Source organism: Saccostrea echinata, unplaced genomic scaffold (assembly GCF_033153115.1).
Source record: "Saccostrea echinata isolate AGI-Se365-2 ecotype Australia unplaced genomic scaffold, CSIRO_AGI_Sech_v1 ptg000054l, whole genome shotgun sequence".
In the NCBI taxonomy this organism is placed as follows: domain Eukaryota; kingdom Metazoa; phylum Mollusca; class Bivalvia; order Ostreida; family Ostreidae; genus Saccostrea; species Saccostrea echinata.
Genome location: NW_026889803.1, coordinates 39,827,422 through 39,847,248, shown reverse-complemented (window position 1 = coordinate 39,847,248; position 19,827 = coordinate 39,827,422). Strand labels below are relative to the sequence as shown.

General features: G+C 33.2%; 2 protein-coding genes across 2 annotated transcripts in view; one reads left to right on the top strand and one right to left on the bottom strand.

Moving 5' to 3' along the window:
* LOC133206265 (WD repeat-containing protein 7-like) overlaps window positions 1-19,827 on the bottom strand; it is a 253,062-nt gene that overhangs the window by 77,101 nt on the left and 156,134 nt on the right. The gene's annotated exons all lie outside the window — the stretch shown is intronic.
* LOC133204873 (uncharacterized) lies at window positions 12,629-19,485 on the top strand. Its single transcript, XM_061340616.1, has 11 exons — window positions 12,629-12,730; window positions 14,734-14,779; window positions 16,489-16,663; window positions 16,848-17,017; window positions 17,241-17,302; window positions 17,417-17,466; window positions 17,565-17,724; window positions 17,918-17,989; window positions 18,202-18,251; window positions 18,716-18,819; window positions 19,052-19,485. Exons 1-11 carry the CDS (start codon window positions 12,629-12,631, stop codon window positions 19,345-19,347), a joined length of 1,287 nt encoding a protein of 428 aa, XP_061196600.1. The 3' UTR covers window positions 19,348-19,485.

Sequence of the window (19,827 nt, the reverse complement as noted above, 5' to 3'; positions counted from 1 at the left end):
GAGGTTTATAAATGCATTTTCAAATTTATCAGACTCATTTATTTAAATCATACAATTAACCTTGATGCTCTTCAGTCATATTTCTAAAAAATTCTAAAGCTTTTTAGTTGTTTCCCCTTTGCTTACATAGAGAATATAATTTTTTTTTATATAATTTGTATAATAAATAAAATAATAAATCAGAAACATTATTAAACACATACCGTCTTTATCATATATTTGGAACGCAAATAAATATTTCCAAGGAAAATGTTTAAGCCGTTTAATGATAATGTATTGTGCAACTGTCATGGATGGAGAATATCGAAGCACTCCAGTAAAATTGACAGTAAAACCAAAACCAAACAAAAAAGCAACAAAAACAAATAAACAAACAAACAAAAACAACCAAAAAAAAAAAAAAACTCACACAAATAATTTCAAATAAAAGTAATCAAAATATAGTAGTAGTAGAAAATCGACATAATTTTGTGTCCTTAAATATTGTGAGGATTATGGCGTAAATATTTAAAAAGTCAGCAGAAACTGCTTCAAAAATAAGACATTTATTGACATTTGTTTTAAGTGTCAGCGTCACTTCCATGAACTTACCCAGCGGAAATTTATAAAACTTGTGTAAAATTTGGAAAGTCGTGCAAACTGTAGTTACAGAAAATGTTGAAACTCACCAAGTTGGCAGTTATGTGTATTTTATTAAAATTTATCATGACATATGCGTTTCTATGGCAATGTAAATCTTGGGAATGTAAATCTTTAGTAAATCTGAAACAATCACAGTTAGTGTCGGATGTTTTCCGCTTTGTGTTTAAAACCAAAGCTTACCAGAAAGGGGGAAATTGGAATCTTTAATGAACTAAAAATTAGCTTCATCAAGATTCTAAACTGGTGGGGGGAAATTTGTATGAAAAATGAGTGAATACTAGTAGATAAATAAATTGTGCTTAGTTGGAAACATGTATATTTAGAAAAAAGAAACTCTTGCATATATTCATAACCAGTAAAGACATAAACTAATCCTGGGACAGCAACATTCAGGAATTCAGATGCACATTGTCACCGATCAATTAAAACTTATCTTGAAAATTAGATTGTACTAAATTTAAGTACGCAATGTATAATGATTTTTTTTCAAAAACTTTGTTTATTATTTTATTATTATTATTTTATTTAATTATTTATTTTGCTGTTGTTGTTTGTTCTGTTAAGTAAAATTGTCTCAATAATTTTATATTCAAAAATTTTGAATTTTAACGTGTAAGAGACATCTCCTTCATTCTTAGAGATATCGCTTTCACTTTGAGAGATATCACTCTAACTTAAAGAGATATCTCTTTCTTAACAAGTAGTAAAAGAGCTTGTCAGAACATTGTGTCAGTTTTCAGTGTTAATAATTTTACTTTCTATTAAATTCAGTTTATTTTATTTTAATTAATTTATTTTATATTAACTCACTTTACTTTTTTTCTATGAAAATGAAATATATCTCATCTCATATCTCCCACATATTTTATTTTACATCCATAAATCAAGTTAAATACATGAAATACAAGCACCTCAACAATTAAATAGATTTAGACTTTTATCGTATTTGAATGTGTTCAAGTAAATATGTTGTTACTGGAGCGTGAATTCAATCGCAAATATTTATAATAAAGTTCACAACTGTTTATTTTCTTATACAAGCAATATATACGAAACAAAACGCAGGCCTAAGTTGTAATTTTTTCAATCTTGAGTGATTTTTCGAAATAAATACACGAACATTTGATTGTAGATATTTGTTTCGCTGACGACTTGTATAGAGATAATCAGATTGGCGAAGGGACAGCTTTGTTGAGAATGGCTGCCATTCTCTCACTTTGTAGTTTTGTTGAAGTTTATTGTATTCTGTCGTCAAATTTAAATCCTTCTCTTTCCTCATCCTTAAACAACAGTAAACATGACATAACATGACGTATAAAACGATTCACGAACACTCTTCATATTGAGAGTCTGATGATGGCTAAAGTATAAATTTTAAATGGCGTTTCTTTTATTCATAGAAATTAGAGGCGATTGCATTTTTGAGACATGCATTTTAGGCGCAAAACATATGTTACAAATTAATTTACTAAATTATTAATGTTAGATTTCAGAATATATTTAAATACTCCAATTCAACAGTAACTATGTAGTGTATAAATATTCTTGCGCACATCATTTTCGTTTGTTTTTGTTTACTTGTTAATTCATTCATTTTTATTTTCCCCTCCATTAAAATGAATGGTCAGAATTTAGTGTTGATTTTTTTTCAATTGTGATATTTATTTTGTTTCTTGAATATTGGTCTATTTATAAAGTTATACAATAAATCCTATATGTATTGTGTAAATACATACATAGGCCTATATTGTACACATCTAAGAAATAGTTCTGTAAAGAATCTCGTAGGTTTTCCCGGTAACATGCTGTACTTGAAGCCAAAAGAACTCTTAGCGCACCCAGGTCAAAAAGTAGAGGCATGACGTAGAACTTTTGAAGTGACAAATTACATGTTTAATCAAATTTACGATTTTCAGCCGCTTATCAAAAGAAAAACTTCTGCTACACGATGCAGAATCTTTATTGCCAGAAGAAAAAGAATATCCTCTTTTGACTCCACATTTGTCAAAAGAAATGACAACTTAATGGCGGCTTTCGTACTGTAATCAAATCAATTTTTTTTCGCAAAAAGAATAAAAACCTCCCAACTACAAGACGAAAACCATAGGCAACGATGATGGTCTCCACTATGAAAGAAATACTTGAAAAGCAATTCCTGAAGTTCAGAAATTGGGCAATCTGGTTATTGTTTTAAAGCTTCACCCGATTAAAATCAAGGGGGAAAAACCACATCGATCCTTAGATAGGTTCAAGTTGAAAGTTAAACAAACAGATTCATTGATGACGAGATTCTATGAAATGAACATTAGTTGATGGCTTTCTTGTCGATTTACCCCTCCAGATCTCTTGTTTACGAGACTCCGTGAACGGGGCGCACTAATAGACGGTAGCTGCAATACAACCAGGCACCGAACACGTGGTCTCTTCCAGATATTGGTCGAACCATTAAAATATAATTTGTACTGACAAATTGCTGCACTTCAAATAAATTATGTCGGATAAGCAACAAACAAAGCTTCCTTGGTAACCCCCACAGCTTGTTAATATGACTAGTCAGGATTCTCATCTTGAGAATTCTTCCTTAAATTACGAAATGTAGAATACATGTTTAATAAAATTGGTCAGATGGAATTAGCAAAACACAATGGTATGAAAGAACCGGACCACACGCATGAGTAATAAGCGATTCCAAATGATATCAAATTAGTTGTCAAAATATCACCAGTTGTAAAAGCGGGATTCTGGGTTACATCTTGGTAAGCGATGAATATGTTTTTGGAGCCGATTGTTTACATGCGCGCGGGTTTTGACACCATATGGTAACTAATCTTATCTCCTATCTAATTGAATAATTTGTTAACACGAAAAGACAAATTGAACACCAAGGGGATAAGAGATTTATTTATTTCGATGCATATTATACTTCATTATGGTATTTTGGAATTTCAATGATTAATATAAAGTATTTCATTCGGTAATTTCTCGTAAAAAATCAGTTTCAGAAAGAAAATTAAGGATTTTAGAGAAAAAAAGAAAGAAAGAAAGAACTGAAAATGAGAAAAACTAAAGTGAATCATACCTATCTAGTTATCAATTCGGCAGAGAAGTTCAATCTTCACGATTTAGAACAATTTGTCATCGAAATGACGTTATCTTACCGTAGTGCTTTAATACTTTTGTAAGAAAAACCGGAGTAAAAAGTGGCGATGATGACAGATAAATGCCATGATGAAAATTCTCGTATTATCGGCTATAATGCCAGCGATGCGAGCTGCTTTGATGTTTTTGTTGAACAGAGATTTTTGTGTTTGCTTCTTTGCAGAATATTGCTCAAAGAAGATCAGAATGAAGAAAAATAAACTTAACAACTTTTACCCAGCCCTTCAGACTGTATAATAAAAGATTTATCTTTAAAGTTATATCGAACACGTCACTCCATACTATAACTATCATTCGCTCTTTAAAATAAACGTCTTACGAAAGTTTTACTCTACCTGAAATTAACCTGCATGATGTCAAACTCACAGGATATTAAGCATAAATTATTGCTGCCTTTTTTTTAAATTGCCGATGATATGCAAATCACTTAGCAACTTGTTTTATTAAAACATTTGGATGTCATTTCGGCGAAGACCTGACATTTTGACTCTTACTGCTCCAATGAAACTTCCCTTATCTAGTGTAGCTGATGGAATCTGTCGACAGCCGTATGTCCTGAGTGTAATGCTTAATAGCCGGGACCTTCATTTGACTCCACAGAAGTAACAAGGTTGTGGGGATAAATGTAAATTTCAAATTAAACATTGTGGAGGATATGTGGCTACATATTTTGGAAACTGGTACACTAAACAAATGTAATATGCTAAGTATCTATAATTTAACTGATTACTGAACTTTTGCAATCCCCTGACCGTCATATACAGTAAAAGCTGTTTCATCCGACACCTATGCAATTCCTTTCACTGTGTAAGCCAACCTTTATTTTCTTTTCAATTTTCCATGCTCTTTACATCGTGCAATCTGACACCCTGTCTATATTGACACAAAATTTGTGTCCTAGTAGCTAGTGCATGTCGCAACAGACAGGTTTAACTGTATTTATCATTTGGACCCGTAGACAAATTTAAGCATTGTAATTATACAACTCATTTCAGAAATATAAACATCAATTTAAGAATAAAAATCCAGACGTCATATGTGAGAGATACTATATCGTCTTTGTAGGGCTCATCATGATAAATATTTTAGAAGAACTTGGTTTTAATTCTACGTCTGGAAATCCAGCTTATGCTAACAAATCACGTTCTAAGGATGAAATTCTTCGAAATCACATTTCGATATTTTATACTTTTAACATTCCAGTCAACCAAAGGTGAGTTCGATATACCCTAGTACCTATACTAAAGCTTGAACATAAAAATCCTTACAAAGATACATTGCCGGGTCCAGCAAATGCTTTATCAAGCCCCCATCTCTACTCCCCACAAAATATTAATTGCTGTAAAGGAGAAACTTCAGATGTACTATGCTACAGCATATTCTAGAAGTGGTGTAAATCAAATGTGCATTCTTAAAACCCCAAAGAACTTTTAGAAAATATAAAATCACCAATTTTTTTTCAAAAGTCAGTAACATCAAAACGAACGACTTTTCTGCACTTTATACAACCACTCCTCAAGAACAATTAAAAACTAGGCTGTTTGATATCATAGATAGTTGCTTCTCCAATAAAATGCGGAATTTTCATATCTTCTGATTGGTCATCAACAAAATGACTTTGTTACAAATCACCCTGACTCTAAACACAAGTACTCTGAAGTTGATATTAAAAGGATGCTGGAGTTCCTCATTGACAACATCTATGTAGTCTTCGGAGATCAGTTTTACCAACAAACTGTTGAAATACTGATGGGCACTACTTGTATTCCTTCAACAGTCCTGTTTTCATATTCCTATGAAGAAGAGCTTATTTAAGAACTTCTATTTGAGAAGATGAAAACACTTGCTGTGGCCTTCAACTCGACATTCAGATATATTAAGGACATTTTATCAACTAACTATAGTTACATGTACTTCCTTTCAAATGTCAATTCAATATACTCGGTATCACAGTAAACTCGAAATAAAAGAAGATATCACATCTGTTTCATATCTGGATGTTTTACTGATGATATACCGATAAGGCCAATTAATTGTATGGCAAACGAGATGACTTCAGCTTTTCCATCGTGAACTTTATTTATGTAGTAATATTCACCTGTATATAGTGTTTACGTCTCCAAACTTATACTTTACTCAAGAGCATGCTCCGAGTACGATCAAAAGTTTTAAACCGAGACAGGCTACTGACAGATAAGATGATGTTACATGGATTTAAACAACCTCTTTTGAAGTCAGCATTTCGTAAATTCCATAATAGTTTTAATGACCTTATTAGCGAATATAACTTATCATTGGGTCCTATTTTGGCTGAGGTGTTTCATACCAATTGTTAGGCCTTTGTTTTTATACTGAATTTGACCACGGAATATTCCGTCTACCTGATCAATACTTAAGGCTCACAGGGGGTATAACCAGTTGACAGGAGATGCTTACTCCTCCTAGGCACCCGAACCCACCTCTGGAATTTCCGGGGGACCACGTTTAACGCCCTGTTCACAGAATTATATTGTTTGTAGATTTTCTTTTGAGATAGATCACTCATCATTGTTCTCACAAGTTCATGTACTTACCATGATGCAGTCTTGGTGGCCAAATATTGGCTTAAATTCATTTTTTTTTTTTTTTTTTTTTTTTTTTTTTTTTTGCTTCATTTCGTTTTCTCTTAGATTTTTTTTTTTACCAAGGACCTACAAAACGGACAATCAGATTACTCATATGTTCTCTGCAATATACAACATGCCACAATACAGCGTAAATGCAATCGCCATATCGATAACAACACAGTTGATGATAAAAAAGAACGCGTGCATGATGCATGTATTACACCATCGTCAAAACTTTGTTTATATGAATTTTGAAATCAATTTCCAAAGCGATGAAATACCACCCATTTGTAGGTCATGTATTGCATGTGTTACGTTCTGATTTCCCCCGTTTATTCCTAGAACCATGAATAGATGATTGATATTAAGATGGAGCATATTCCTAAGGTATGCTACTATTTCGAAATAATGTACCACACAACGTCAATCGGGATAAAGGAAAAACTTTCATCCTTTAAGAGTTATCTTTCTTACTATGTCGCCATGTATTTCAAAGACTTGCTGTCGCCCGCGTGGCGTAGTGGTTAGAGCTTCTGCTCTAGAGTTGCAGAGTAAGGAGTTGCGTGGCGGGTTCGAATCCCACTGAGGGACGTGGAGAGCGGTCCTTCGGATGAGACCGTACAAACCGAGGTCCCGTGTCGCGGAAAAGATCCCTCACTGCTCAATGGCCCTAGGTGCTGGGTATAGGTCTTTGCAGCCCTCCACCGGCAAGTAGTGGCGTGTCCATATGAGTAAAAAATTCTCGAGAGGGACGTTAAACAACAAAGAAAGAAAGAAGAAAGAACTTGCTTTCATTCGATTTGTATTACTGTCAACTGCAGATACATAAAAATCATGAGTATTCTTAGCAAACTCTATGTACAATGTAAACTTGGATTCAAATTACAGTATAGATAATTTTTTTCTCAAATTAATGTACTTTTAAGTAAGAGCCTAACAGCCACCTGAATGTGTTTCTCGCAGGAATTTTTTGGAGCATTTCACCCAATCATCTTACCTACCTTTTTCTTTGTAAAACTTCTATGTGGCCAAGATTTAAATAAATCTGAATCTACTCTACAATGCTTCTGTATGAAGGTCCACTAACTGCAGATTTTTATTTGTAGAAAATTTTTAACTGAGGTCAAATTTTGTGAATGTTCGTAAGTCATAATTGTTGTGGCCTGAGAGCTACACCCCGGTTATGAAGTTGATATCAAAAATGCTTGACTTAACAGTTTTTCAAGTAAGACTCAGAAATCTCAAATTACTTGAAAGTGACAATTTAGGCCATTTTTTTGACAATTTTACTTTGGCCAAATATTGGAGGTCATTATGTTCAGATTCTTTCATTATTAAAGCAATCTTAACTTGTCATATTGATAATTGTGGTTTAAGATACATCGCTTTTCTGAAGAAAATATACTTTTGTTAAAGCCTCCTTTTATTCAGAATTCTCGTTTTTTAAAGATTTCACCCAAAATATTTCTGCTACACATGTTTAAATTTGGTAAGAAAAGAAGAAAAATCACCAGGTTGACCTCCAAGATGGCGGCCAAGGGAAATGACTCGGAGAAAAAAAGAAAACCATCTATGGCAAAAATTTTCAAAGAATCTAGCCTTTCTATCTACTAGTATTCAATGGCAAAAATATATTCGACTTATTTTACATAAGTATGTTTATGAAGTGCAAGCAAGCATTCAACTTTCTTGTTACAGGATCTGTAAGCACTGAAAATAATATTTATCTATCTAATGTAATGCCAAAATTGACAAATGGCCGCCTCCTTTAGCGATGATAGAGAAAGATATTGTCTGCTTTATGAAGACAGCCAAATAACAAGATGAACCTCTGCATTAATATTTAAAAAAAATTCTTGGTCTGGTTCAAGAAATAATACTTGTTACCGGTATTTAGTAAAAGTGTCCCAAACATATGTCCAGACATGATTTCAGCATCTTGCTAGTCAGCTAATTTCCGATCTTTAATTTCTGTAATTATGGTGAATATAGCCCCACCCACTAATGCTTAGGATACGTATCTGATTAAACTTAAGATCTTCCCAAAATATACTTTGTATGAAGAGTAATGAACAAGTGCATTCTGACTTGAAATCTAAATGCACGAGAAAGGGACACGGGTAGATGAAAAGACAAAAAACAAAAACTGTACATACACAGGGTTGGGTCGATCTTTGAACAATAAAATGAAAAGACACAAACACTTATCAAGTTTAAAACTCCAAAATAAAATTAAAAATTGAGAGCATATAGAGCAAACACTGGCCTCTGGAAAATCAGAGCTGATATCAGGTTTACGGAGGAATAAGCATCACCTGTCGACCAGTTACACTCGCCGTTAGCCCATTGTCTTTCCCCGGTATTATCCGTAGTTATCCGTTGACAAATCAGTATGAAAATAGTGGCCAAACAATTAGTACTAAAATTGTAAGTTAATATTCTACCTAACGACAGTTGTATTTGCAAACAGTGTCATTCTTATCGACCAAACGAATTTACAATATTTTGACTTCAAACAAGATTGTTGATACCCTTTTAATATTCACTTATTTCTCAGTAGGCTGTCTAGTTTAAAAATTAATCTTATGCAAATGTTCCTCTTGTTAATCGAAAACTGGGAGATATATGCACCACATCTAAGGTGATAATGATATTTGCTACAGAAATAAAGGAAGCTGACCATAGAAAAGTTAAAGTCATCACATTTATGATAAAGTTCGTTTTCCATCAATGTCTCTCTCTAGTAAAACATCCAAATATGAAACAGATGTGTCAGAATCCCTAGCGACTTTCATTTCGAGTTCAGTGGAAAATATCGAAACAACGTATGAATGCAACTGAGTGATGTTTATTGATAAAAGAGACTTTCGTTTCATGTAGAAGGTTTATTATAATTATGTTTCATAAGAATACAAAATCAGGTCGGCGAATAAAGGAGCACAATTAGTAACCATCTGAATTTCAAGATCTGGAAACCTGTCTTCAGAGTATTTGCAGAATTGATATTTAACAACATAATTTGGTAGATGACCAATCAAAAGATTTAAAAATCATGTAAAACATTTCTGAAGGAAGCCACTTTTACACAATTTGTGTTTAATTACACAGAAATACTCTTAGTGTTCACATTGTACGTAACCCTAGTATTTTTTTATATGCTTACATACAAATAAAAGCAAAGGAAATCCAAGCAGAACTGATGAAAGAGAAGCTTAAAACTGTGATTAATGCACACTACATAATAAAGGTCTAGTATACATTTGTTAAAGATGCATCCTATTAGGCCATATTTTTCTAGTTGGTACAAGTTATCATACTTCAGGTAGTAAAAAAGAGACATTTAAAAATACCTTAAAAACGAGGACTTTCAAAAATACCTTAAGCACAACACTTTCCAGAAGTAAGCAACTTCATGGAGTGTAAATCAATTTTGTGTGTGTATATTTTTATTATTGTAGAAGTTACCCTCCCCCTAAAGCTGACCGACATAGATCCAGAATGGTAAGTATGGATCTCAATTTCCACAAAAAATGTACGGATAGACTGGAAAACGTGTTTCACTCCAAATGGCAAAGTAGTTCATGAGAACGATGGACGCGCCCTGGGACTATACATGGCTTTAGCATTAGGGATGACACTGGATGTTGCTTCCTGACCGAACACGTCATTCCGAAACATTTTATGGTGGTAAAAAAGAGGCCACTCAGAAAAGATATGTCACAGAACTTGCTTCAAGATCTCTGAACTCCAAAGCTTTGCTTCAGAAAAAGGAAAAAAAAAATTTGCAGCCATTTTTTCCCACCTATTTAAGGTACATCACTCGTCAGCTTTTAATAAAAGTTCACTCAGAACCTCTCACTTTTATTGAAATTCAATTTTTATAACAAATTTGATTTAAACAATTGAAATTATACAACATTCAATTTAAAAACTGGTGACAAAATCATAAAGGAAAAAAAAAAAGATTTGTGGGGGACTATTTCTAATGGTGGAAGGATATTTAGAAGAAAATTCTTCAAATCTACACATTTGTTATATTTAATATCTCGAAACTTTAGCCCTACATAATTTTACTCAGAGCATTTTTTCCCGTTATTATACACTAGGTATATTAAAGATAGATTTCAATTAATATTTTTAGAACAAGGAACAAGGTACAGTTTCAATACAAATATGGCCCTGTATTTTTCTAAAATATGGAAGTGATGTAAGAAATTAAAATTCATCCTTTCTGAATCATTGAAATTTCATGCAGTAAGAAAATACAATTCGTTTTTCTCATATAACCTCCTAAATGTTAATTGTGACGTCATGAACTTGTGCATTTTCACATATTTTCTTAAAAAGTTACAGAAGACATCAAATTTCAGTGAAATTTTCTTTCAGGTAATATACTAGAGCACATGCATCGCGCACAAAGACTTTGAGAAATGTGAATTTTTAAAGGATGTTACACAACATATCTGAAAATTGAAGTGGGCGACGGCTATGGACACTGTTTTCTTAAGGGAAATAACCCCTGAAATGAGTCATTTTGAGGCTTTTTCTATTTAAAACTTAGAAATGTGCCAAATTAATGACATCATATTTCCAGAATGGTCCTTTTCATGCTATATTCTTTCATGATTTATCACATTCATATACTCGACTCATATTTAAGCCAATTTCATAACTTTTTGAAAACATTAAATTTTAAGGGCACAATAAAGCCCAAATCGTATCTTCTTTTTTAACACATTCACTTAACAGACTTTGCCAAGAAATAAAGATATATTGAAGAAGTCAAGATAAAATTTACACTACTTTTGGCCTGAAAATCGCATTTTTTGACCAATATCTCAAAATTTACATCACTGGCCCCATCTTTTTCTTTCATTATTTTAAACTATACAATACTTCCAACCGATCAGCACTAAAGCCATAAAAAGCTTGATACAAGTAAATATTTTACCACCTATTTAGATAATATGATACTTTTAGTGCAAAAAGGTCACAATAATTTTTGCGAATTAATTTGCATGATTTGTCCAATGATGGATATTACTGTGCGTGTACATAAATTGGCGCATTCAAAATTTAGCACAATCGCTTGGTAAGGAGTTGTTTACGTCTGCGCCATGTATTGCACTTATTAATGAATTTTTAGCCTTTATTGTCTGCGCCAAAGCCGCTAAAATACGAAGCCTGCTTTAATAAGTACACATACAGTATCCAAACTATTTTTCGCAAAATAAGATTATATTTATTGCCATGATTACATCTGGTAAAGTATGATAAAGTTTAAAGTGATGTCAAATGAGGTCAAGTTCATTGTACCGTTGCTCAATAAAATGCACAATGACCCCCAATTTTCTTTGCGATTTTGAGTCATGCTATATGAGTACTTATCAAAAATATACTTCTCAAACAATCCTTGATATAACTAGTTTCACGAGTGACATACCTTAACATGATATTGTAACATACACTCCTAAACATAATGAAAATGTTTAGTGTTAAGGAAGGGGGTATATTTGTGCTAACTACTTGTATAAATCTCCTTTCAAAAGGAGATCTGCCTGCCATTAAGATATAATGAAAATAGGATGAATAATTTTTTTTCACTTGAACTAATAGGTCACGAAAAAGGCTAAAACGAATGAATGATTTGAAAATAATAAATTCCACACTTGGGCTAGGAACAGGTCAAAATACTGTAGACGTACTTTTGTCCGCGTAGGATTAATTTACGCTATTTACACGGTCTTAAATTTTCCGCGTGAATTTATCACAGCGTATTTAAAAAAATGAGACATTCAATTGCAATCTAAAAATCCGCTTAATTTTCTGCACGCGGAATTATGACCCGTAGAAAAAAAGTATGTTAACAGTAACACATAGGAATTTACAATTAACAAATGATACTATTTTAAAATTGGCAAATTACAACACATAGCTCGCAATCTGCAAGGGATACTAAAAGTTATTTATAATAATTTTTTTTAAATTTACTATACAGTGTATTTATTTAATGTACAATTTCGATAAAAGCGAGTCTCGGGGTGACTCAATAATCGATAATATAACTCAATAGAGCCAACCATACACGCGCGTAGATTTCGATCAATTAAAACATCCACGTGTACGACCTGGTACAGCTGGCGACAGATTGACACGTGTGGACATCTTCAGATCAATGGATATGTGTCTTATAAGAATATTTTCAATTTCTTGTGTTAAACATGAATGCTTTGAACCTAAACTTCACCTTTTTTACTGTGCTTCTTTGTGTGGTAACCAGTTTTGCTATAGTTGTGGATGTTTCTTATAAAAACTTCGACAAGGTAAGCTGTCTCTATTTGCAAATAGTAAATAGTATTATTTTCCAAGAGTAGTCAAAATTGAATTCAGTTGATGGTTTCTTCAAAAGAAAAGAAAACGCAAAAATCAAGAAAATGCATTCAAAATTAGGTATTAACAAGTTTGTTTTTTTTTTCATTAAAATCTAAAAGATATTTTGTAAAAATGATTCTGAAAGATTGTTTGTTTGTTTGTTTGAATGTTGTTTAACGTCCCTCTCGAGAATTTTTCACTCATATGTAGACGCCACCACTTGCCAGTGGAGGGCTGCAAATGTATACCTATACTCGGCACTCAGGGCCATTGAGCATTGAGGGATCTTTTTCGTGCCATCACCTACTGCGACACAGGGTCTCGGTTTATACGGTCTCATCCGAAGGATCGGTCTCCATCCCCAGTGGATTCGAACCCGCGATGTAAGGATCAGACCCTTACTCCACGACTCTAAAGCAGACGCTCTAACATGTTTCGTCTGAATTTCCTCTGTGTTTATTGTCCTGTTCAAGCAACAGTTGGGTCCATACATGTATGCAATGTGAAAACTTCAGGGGTGTGCAATTCAAAAAATTAAGCACTAGCCCACGGGCTAGTAACAGCAATAAAGTTACTAGCCCCAAGTAAAAAGTTACTAGCCCAAATGTGGGTTGTTGAAAAAGTCAGGGTTTTCGATCATTCTTTTTAAAATTAAAATTTAATTCTCATTAGTAAAATTGAATCATGTATAAATTAATTATTATGATAGAAAATAAAAATGAATTTAAATAAATTATCTTCCCTTTTTCTGTATATTGCACTAGCTCATAAAAACATGAAGTAATTTTTTTTCATCTTAAATCATTAAATACACTGGAAATATATTCTATATAAACCAGATAACACTTATCTTTCAGTTGATTGAGTGATCGTAAATAATTTAATGAGATATCTGCATGTATTTACCATAAACAGAGGAATGGAGGAAATTCGGATTAGAAAAAAAAGATCGTTTTTGGAAGTAAATAAGTCAGGAAGTACTGCAAAATGGATAAGATTATGGAGATTTAGGAACAATAGGAGCATGCTCCCTGGAAATTTTTCATTGGTTGGGAATTGAAAGCAAAAAATGAGTGAAAATACCGATAGTGATTTTCATGTATTACATTGATAGTTTTAATTTTTACTAGCCCAAGGGGCTACCTCTGTGCAGAAAACTACTAGCCCGACCCCCCAAAAAATGGTAGCCCCGCGCGTCGGGCGATGCTATTTGCACACCCCTGAACTTGGAGTAACTCATAAAATTTATATATAAACCCTATAACAGAAAAAAGCTTTGGCTTCATGTATGAGTTTTGCTCTTTCATGTTTTTTTTTTCATATCAATACGTTTATGTTTAAATCACTTTCCCTTTTTAATTAGTGTGCAAAACAATGTTGCTTTCATGGTCAAAGATAATAATGATGTCATATTCTTCTTATATTCGTAATACTGTTACTTAAAAAATATATGCACCGAGTTCAAATTAAGTACATTGTACGTATGAACCATATTTATGATTCTTGGTTGCAGAGGAGAAAATTGTTTCAAATATGATTTTGATTATCTATTTGCTTTGGCCGTCACGGCAGTTTAGTCGGTAGAGCGCTCGCTCCGTGATCGGAAGGTCGTGTGTTTGACTCATGACCGCGATTGACCTAAGACGATAAAAGATGTGTGTCCTTTGGATGAGACTTAAAAACCGAGGCCCCGTGTCACGGTAGGCGTTGGCACGATAAAGAACTCTCAATGTTCAATGGCCCTGAGTGCCGAGTAAAGGTCTCAATTTGCAACCCTTCACCGGTATATGGGGACTTCTCTATATGAGTGAAAAATTCTCGAAAACAACTTACAATCAATCGATCAATCTATTTGCTTGTAGACTTAGCTCTCAAAAAGGCGCATTTCTTAATATTTTTCATTTTTTTTTCTTCATTGCACTAACTTTTTATTAAATAGTTCTGTTCTTTTTAGGTTAGGCAAACCGACCCATTTTCTATATTCTTGATGGTCGCTAAAAGTGAGTAACTTTGTTCATATGTCATTTTACAATTTCGAACACGACCTGTTGGTGTAAAGTACATGTCAGGAATAAGAATAGGTTATTCCCTTCTTATGCTCTTAAAATCTAGAAGTCTCTTGAAAAATTCTACACTGTATCTTGACACTAACCCCTAAAATGATCTACCGTAATTAAAATATTGTTCTACGTTTCAGCTCAATGATAAAGGGTGTTTTGTCTGCAATATTACAAAGCTTTGAGGGACATATAACTATAATTTGCATGTTTAATGTGAAACTGCAGGGAATTCAGTTTGAAGCAAGACAGATACGTTGAGGCTTTGCATGTTTTTGGTTGGAAAATAATTACCACATTATTAATTGCGCAATTAATCTGCTATGATCATGTCATACCCCTTCCCACAAAAAATTCATATATATGTAGAAAGCTTGAACAAATTTCGGAACATTTTTCTCTTGCTTCAAATTTATCTTCAAATTAGACATTCGAATTTCTGTACAGTGCTCAATCCATATGCGTAGACTAGATTTAACAGCATCTCAATTACACAAAATATATACATGTATTATGAATGAAAAAGGTGAAAATTAGATAACGAACAGTGATCGATCTAAAAAAAAAAATCAATAAACAATACAAATCTGTAAAGAGGGCATAAAACACGGGCCTTTAAAAACATCAGAAGTGGGATCAGGTGCCATAGACGAGTAAACATCACCCGTTGACCAGTCACACCCGCCGTGAGCCCTATGTATTGTTCAGATAGATGGAACATTCCGTAGTCAAAGGCCTAACAATTGGTATACGACCCAATGATAGGTCAAATTTGCTAACAAGGTCATTATAACGACCATAGAATTTACGAAATGCTGTCTTTAAACGAGGTTGTTGAAATCAAAGTAACATCAAATTATCTGTCAGTAGCCTGCCTCAGTTTAAAAATTGATTTTACTTGGAGCATACTCTTGAGTATCGAATAAGTTGGGAGATATAAACACCATATGCAGGTGATAGCGGGATATTACTAGATAAATAAGGAAAGTTGACATTGGAAAAACTGAAGTTATCCCGTCTGTCAAACAATTTAGTTGTTAGTTGACCCTTATCGTCTATAGTAAGTAAAACATCCAAATATGAAACAGATGTGGCGGACTTTGTGGCGTCTTTTATTTCAAGTCCACTGGTATTTATGGAGTCGACATATGAATGGAAGTAACTATTGTTAATTGATAATACATCGTCAATATATCTAAATGTCATGTCGAGTTGAAGACCACAGTAAGTGTTTTCTTCTTCTCATGTAGAAGTTCTTAAATAAATTCTGCTTCATGGGAATATAAAAACAGGTCAAATAATATAGGAGCACAATTAGTACCCATCGAAATTCAAACAATTTGTTGGAAGACCTGGTCTCCAAATATTACACGTTGTCAATGAGGAACTCCAGCATCCTTTTAATATCAACTTCAGAGTACTTTGTGTAGAACCAGTGATTTTTATTGAAGTAATTTTGTGATGACCAATCACAAGATACGAAAATTTTCGACTTTCATTTTTATTGAAGAAGCAGTTGTCTACGATATCAAAAAGCCTAGTTTTTAATTTATCATGAGGAATGGTTGTATAAAGTGTAGAAAAGTCGCACGTTAAGCAAATAACCTGCAATTTTAACTCGTATGTCAAGGGTTGACCTACTTCTTTTACAGACTGTGAAAAATGCCGTTTACTTTACCCAAAATTTGTAGCATCGTCACAAGCTTTTAAAGACGACTCATCTGTTCTCTTTGGTCGCGTCAAAGACACAAAACTTGCATCAGAATGGGATGTCACCTCTTTTCCGTCCATGGTTTTCTTTGAAAAGGGTGGTAAACATCCTATGAGGTAAGTATAAAAAATATATTATACGTGTTGGATCTTGGAAGCATTTAGTATATGACACTAGAACACGAAATTTTCACATGAATTTTCGTCAAAGATATGCATGAAAACTATTTTTATGCCTCGTCGGCACAAAATTGACGAAAAGTCGTCAATCATATGGTCCAAATCTTACAATCCTTTTCAGAAACAAAGGTGACATTACTGTGGACACCGTAACTGAATATGTGTCGAAAGCACTGGGGAAAGATACCACCGCTGTTCGACGTCATTATACCACGGAACTGACAACTACTAACTTTTATGAAATCCTTGCGATTCCTAGACAATTTAAGTTTCTACTTTTATACAAAAGAGGTAAAAATTCTTGTATTTAATTTCCATGAGCTTAGAGACAGTATTTCTTTTTATACATGTACTTTTACATTGAACCCACTTCTACTTGGAAGAAGTTTAATTAAGAGTATTCTAAAAATATATCCGACCTACGGGGACGAGGACTTTGCTTAATTTATATGTTCATCTTTGCTTTAAGACATTCAACTTAAGTCTTTCTCATTTCTTTTTTACTATTGAGCAGAACATGAAGAAGAAGTTGCCAGAATTGAAAGGTTTGCTGAGATTTTCAAAAACGATGACATCGTAAGTAACAGTTTCATAATTTTTATCAAAAATGAATGACAAAGCACATGTCATTATTCCATGATTTAAATTTCTAATTGAAAATACACGCAAAGGCATCTCTCTCTTTTGTAGCTTGCTTTCCTTCGTCTTGACGTATTACGAGAACCAAACTTGGCAGAACAGTATGTATATACATGTACATGTATTCATTTTAAATATTTGAAACTTGTTTCAAAACTAGTTTTGGTTTAATGCCTATACATGTTATAAATCGTTTAAGGTTTGAAACACGTCAATACCCTGCCCTCTATTGGTATGCGGACGATGAACGTCCTACAAAAGCTAGATATGGCGGGAAAATAGATGATATACAACTCCTTGAATTCATTAAAGATCAGACGGGGATTCAAAGAACGAAATCTGGAGCTTTAGTTGAAAATGTATGAAATCTTCCAAACACATTAGCATGATAATTGATATTTTCATGAGGTTCTTCCCCAAATATACACGTTTTATAAGATTCGTTGCTTTATCAAGTTACTTTATTTGTTGTCGAAAATGTGTTGGTATGTAAGTCTATATGAAAATACACTATTTATTGTTCATATTTAATTGATTTTTCCTCATACATAGGCCGGAAGACTTGCTGATTTAGACGACTTAATATCGGAGAAGATCAATCTAATTACAAAAGCTAAGAACATGGTAAACAATTACAATATGCTATTAATTTGATTAATTAATTTAATTGCAATACCCCAGATTGCATATCCTCAAATCCTCATATATGGTCGAAAAGCAGAAAGGTATATGATGTTTCTTTCATTTTGTTGAGGAGTGTAACAATTAAATCAAATTAAATAAATAAGAATTTTCATTGCAAATAGATTTAAAAAAAAAAATGCTTCTCTTTGCAGGACGAAATTATAGCTGAAGCAAAGAAGAGGGCTGCATATCATAAAAAAGAGTAAAAAATACTAATCAGCAATTTTGATAATACATAGTCGAGGACAGAAACTCTCAAAAAGAACATAGGATGATAATTATCTGGAAAGTCCACTTACAAAATTTGTGACAAGTCAAAGTCAAAACAGAATTCTTTTTAAAGAAATTTATTTAGAAGTGTTAAAATCGGAAATCTAGTTACACGGGGGAGGAGGTTAGGAAAAAAGAATCCCATGTTATTTACATTTGGCTAAAATGGAGCTTACTTTCACCTGATTTCATTGATGTATTTTTTTTTTCATTAAGACACCATTTGATTTAAAAAAAAACCTTTTCATTATGAACATTGATTATGTCATGAAATGATATTGGTTTTTAATTTAAGTGACATTTTGCGATCGTCTTTTAAGTATCATTGATAAACCCTTATTGAAGAATTATAATGTATTTTCAGTTCTATCGTAACAAGACAATTCTATATTTCAGTTTGGCTAAATATTATATTTACCTCTTGAAAGAAATCAAAAAAGCCAAAACGATCGATGTTCTAGACGACGAGCGGGCGGCGATTAACAGAGCTTTATCTGAAGGTAGTGTGAACCACCTATTAATTGCGACAACTTCGATTCGCGTTTTATTCGCCACTTGTCACTTTTAAATCCATCCAAGACGATTTATTTTCACGGCAGAGGAACCTTTCTACATAAAAACAAAATTAGAATAATGGTTTTTGTGGGTAGAAATATTCGCGAATTAAGAAGGTTGCGGTACTTAAAAATTAATGTAGGATTTATATGGCGTGTTCTTGTTATCTTGATTTAGATCCTGGACCCAAGACTTCCGAGGCTTTGATAAAAATGAGGAACATAATCCATGGAATAATAGACGCAACAGGGGCTGACCTGCATAAAAGTTCTGGTGATTCCCAATTCGTAATGAATAGGGAAGCTCGTGAGGTCAAATTGAATATAGATGAAGAAGTAATATATCTTGACAATGGTGAGGAATTTCGAGCAACTGGTGATGGTAGAACGGTTAGGGTTAAAAAGAAGGGAAAACAAAAGAAAAAAGCGACGAGGAAAGATAAAGAACATCATCATCTTCACGACGAGTTGTAGTGGAAGTGTACAAACCAGGAAAGTCACAAAAGAATTGAAAATTCACCGAGGCAAGGAGCATTTCGGTACACGCTGATAATTATTGATGTAAATAATAACATTTTTATAAATAGATGTTTAAAACCATACAAATTCTAATTATATTTGGATCAAAAAACAAGTTTTTCTTTGTTATTTCTGAGAAATTCTTTAAGCAATAATACTCACGTAAGCAAATCTCGGCAAATACTAATATACGCATTTGCTTGTACAAAAATTACTCATTTAGGTAAAGTTGCACTTAGTCAGGGCTAGGTGTCAATAAAGAGCATATGATATATCCTGTATTTTTTTCGGCGGGGGGGGGGGGGGTCGAACAGTCTTGCATTAATTACTAAGAAATAAAAAAGTGTGTGGGATTCAATCAGATCGTCATAACTTCTCATACAATTTGGGCATGATGTCAAAAAAACATGGTAGTCAGTAGACTACATTAGGTTA

Coding starts and splice junctions, on each gene's coding strand:
- LOC133204873 (XM_061340616.1), top strand. CDS start 12,629: ATGAATGCTTTGAACCTAAACTTCACCTTTTTTACTGTGCTTCTTTGT. Junction 18,252..18,715: donor GCTGCATATCATAAAAAAGA/GTAAAAAATACT, acceptor TCTATATTTCAG/TTTGGCTAAATATTATATTT. Junction 18,820..19,051: donor TAACAGAGCTTTATCTGAAG/GTAGTGTGAACC, acceptor ATCTTGATTTAG/ATCCTGGACCCAAGACTTCC.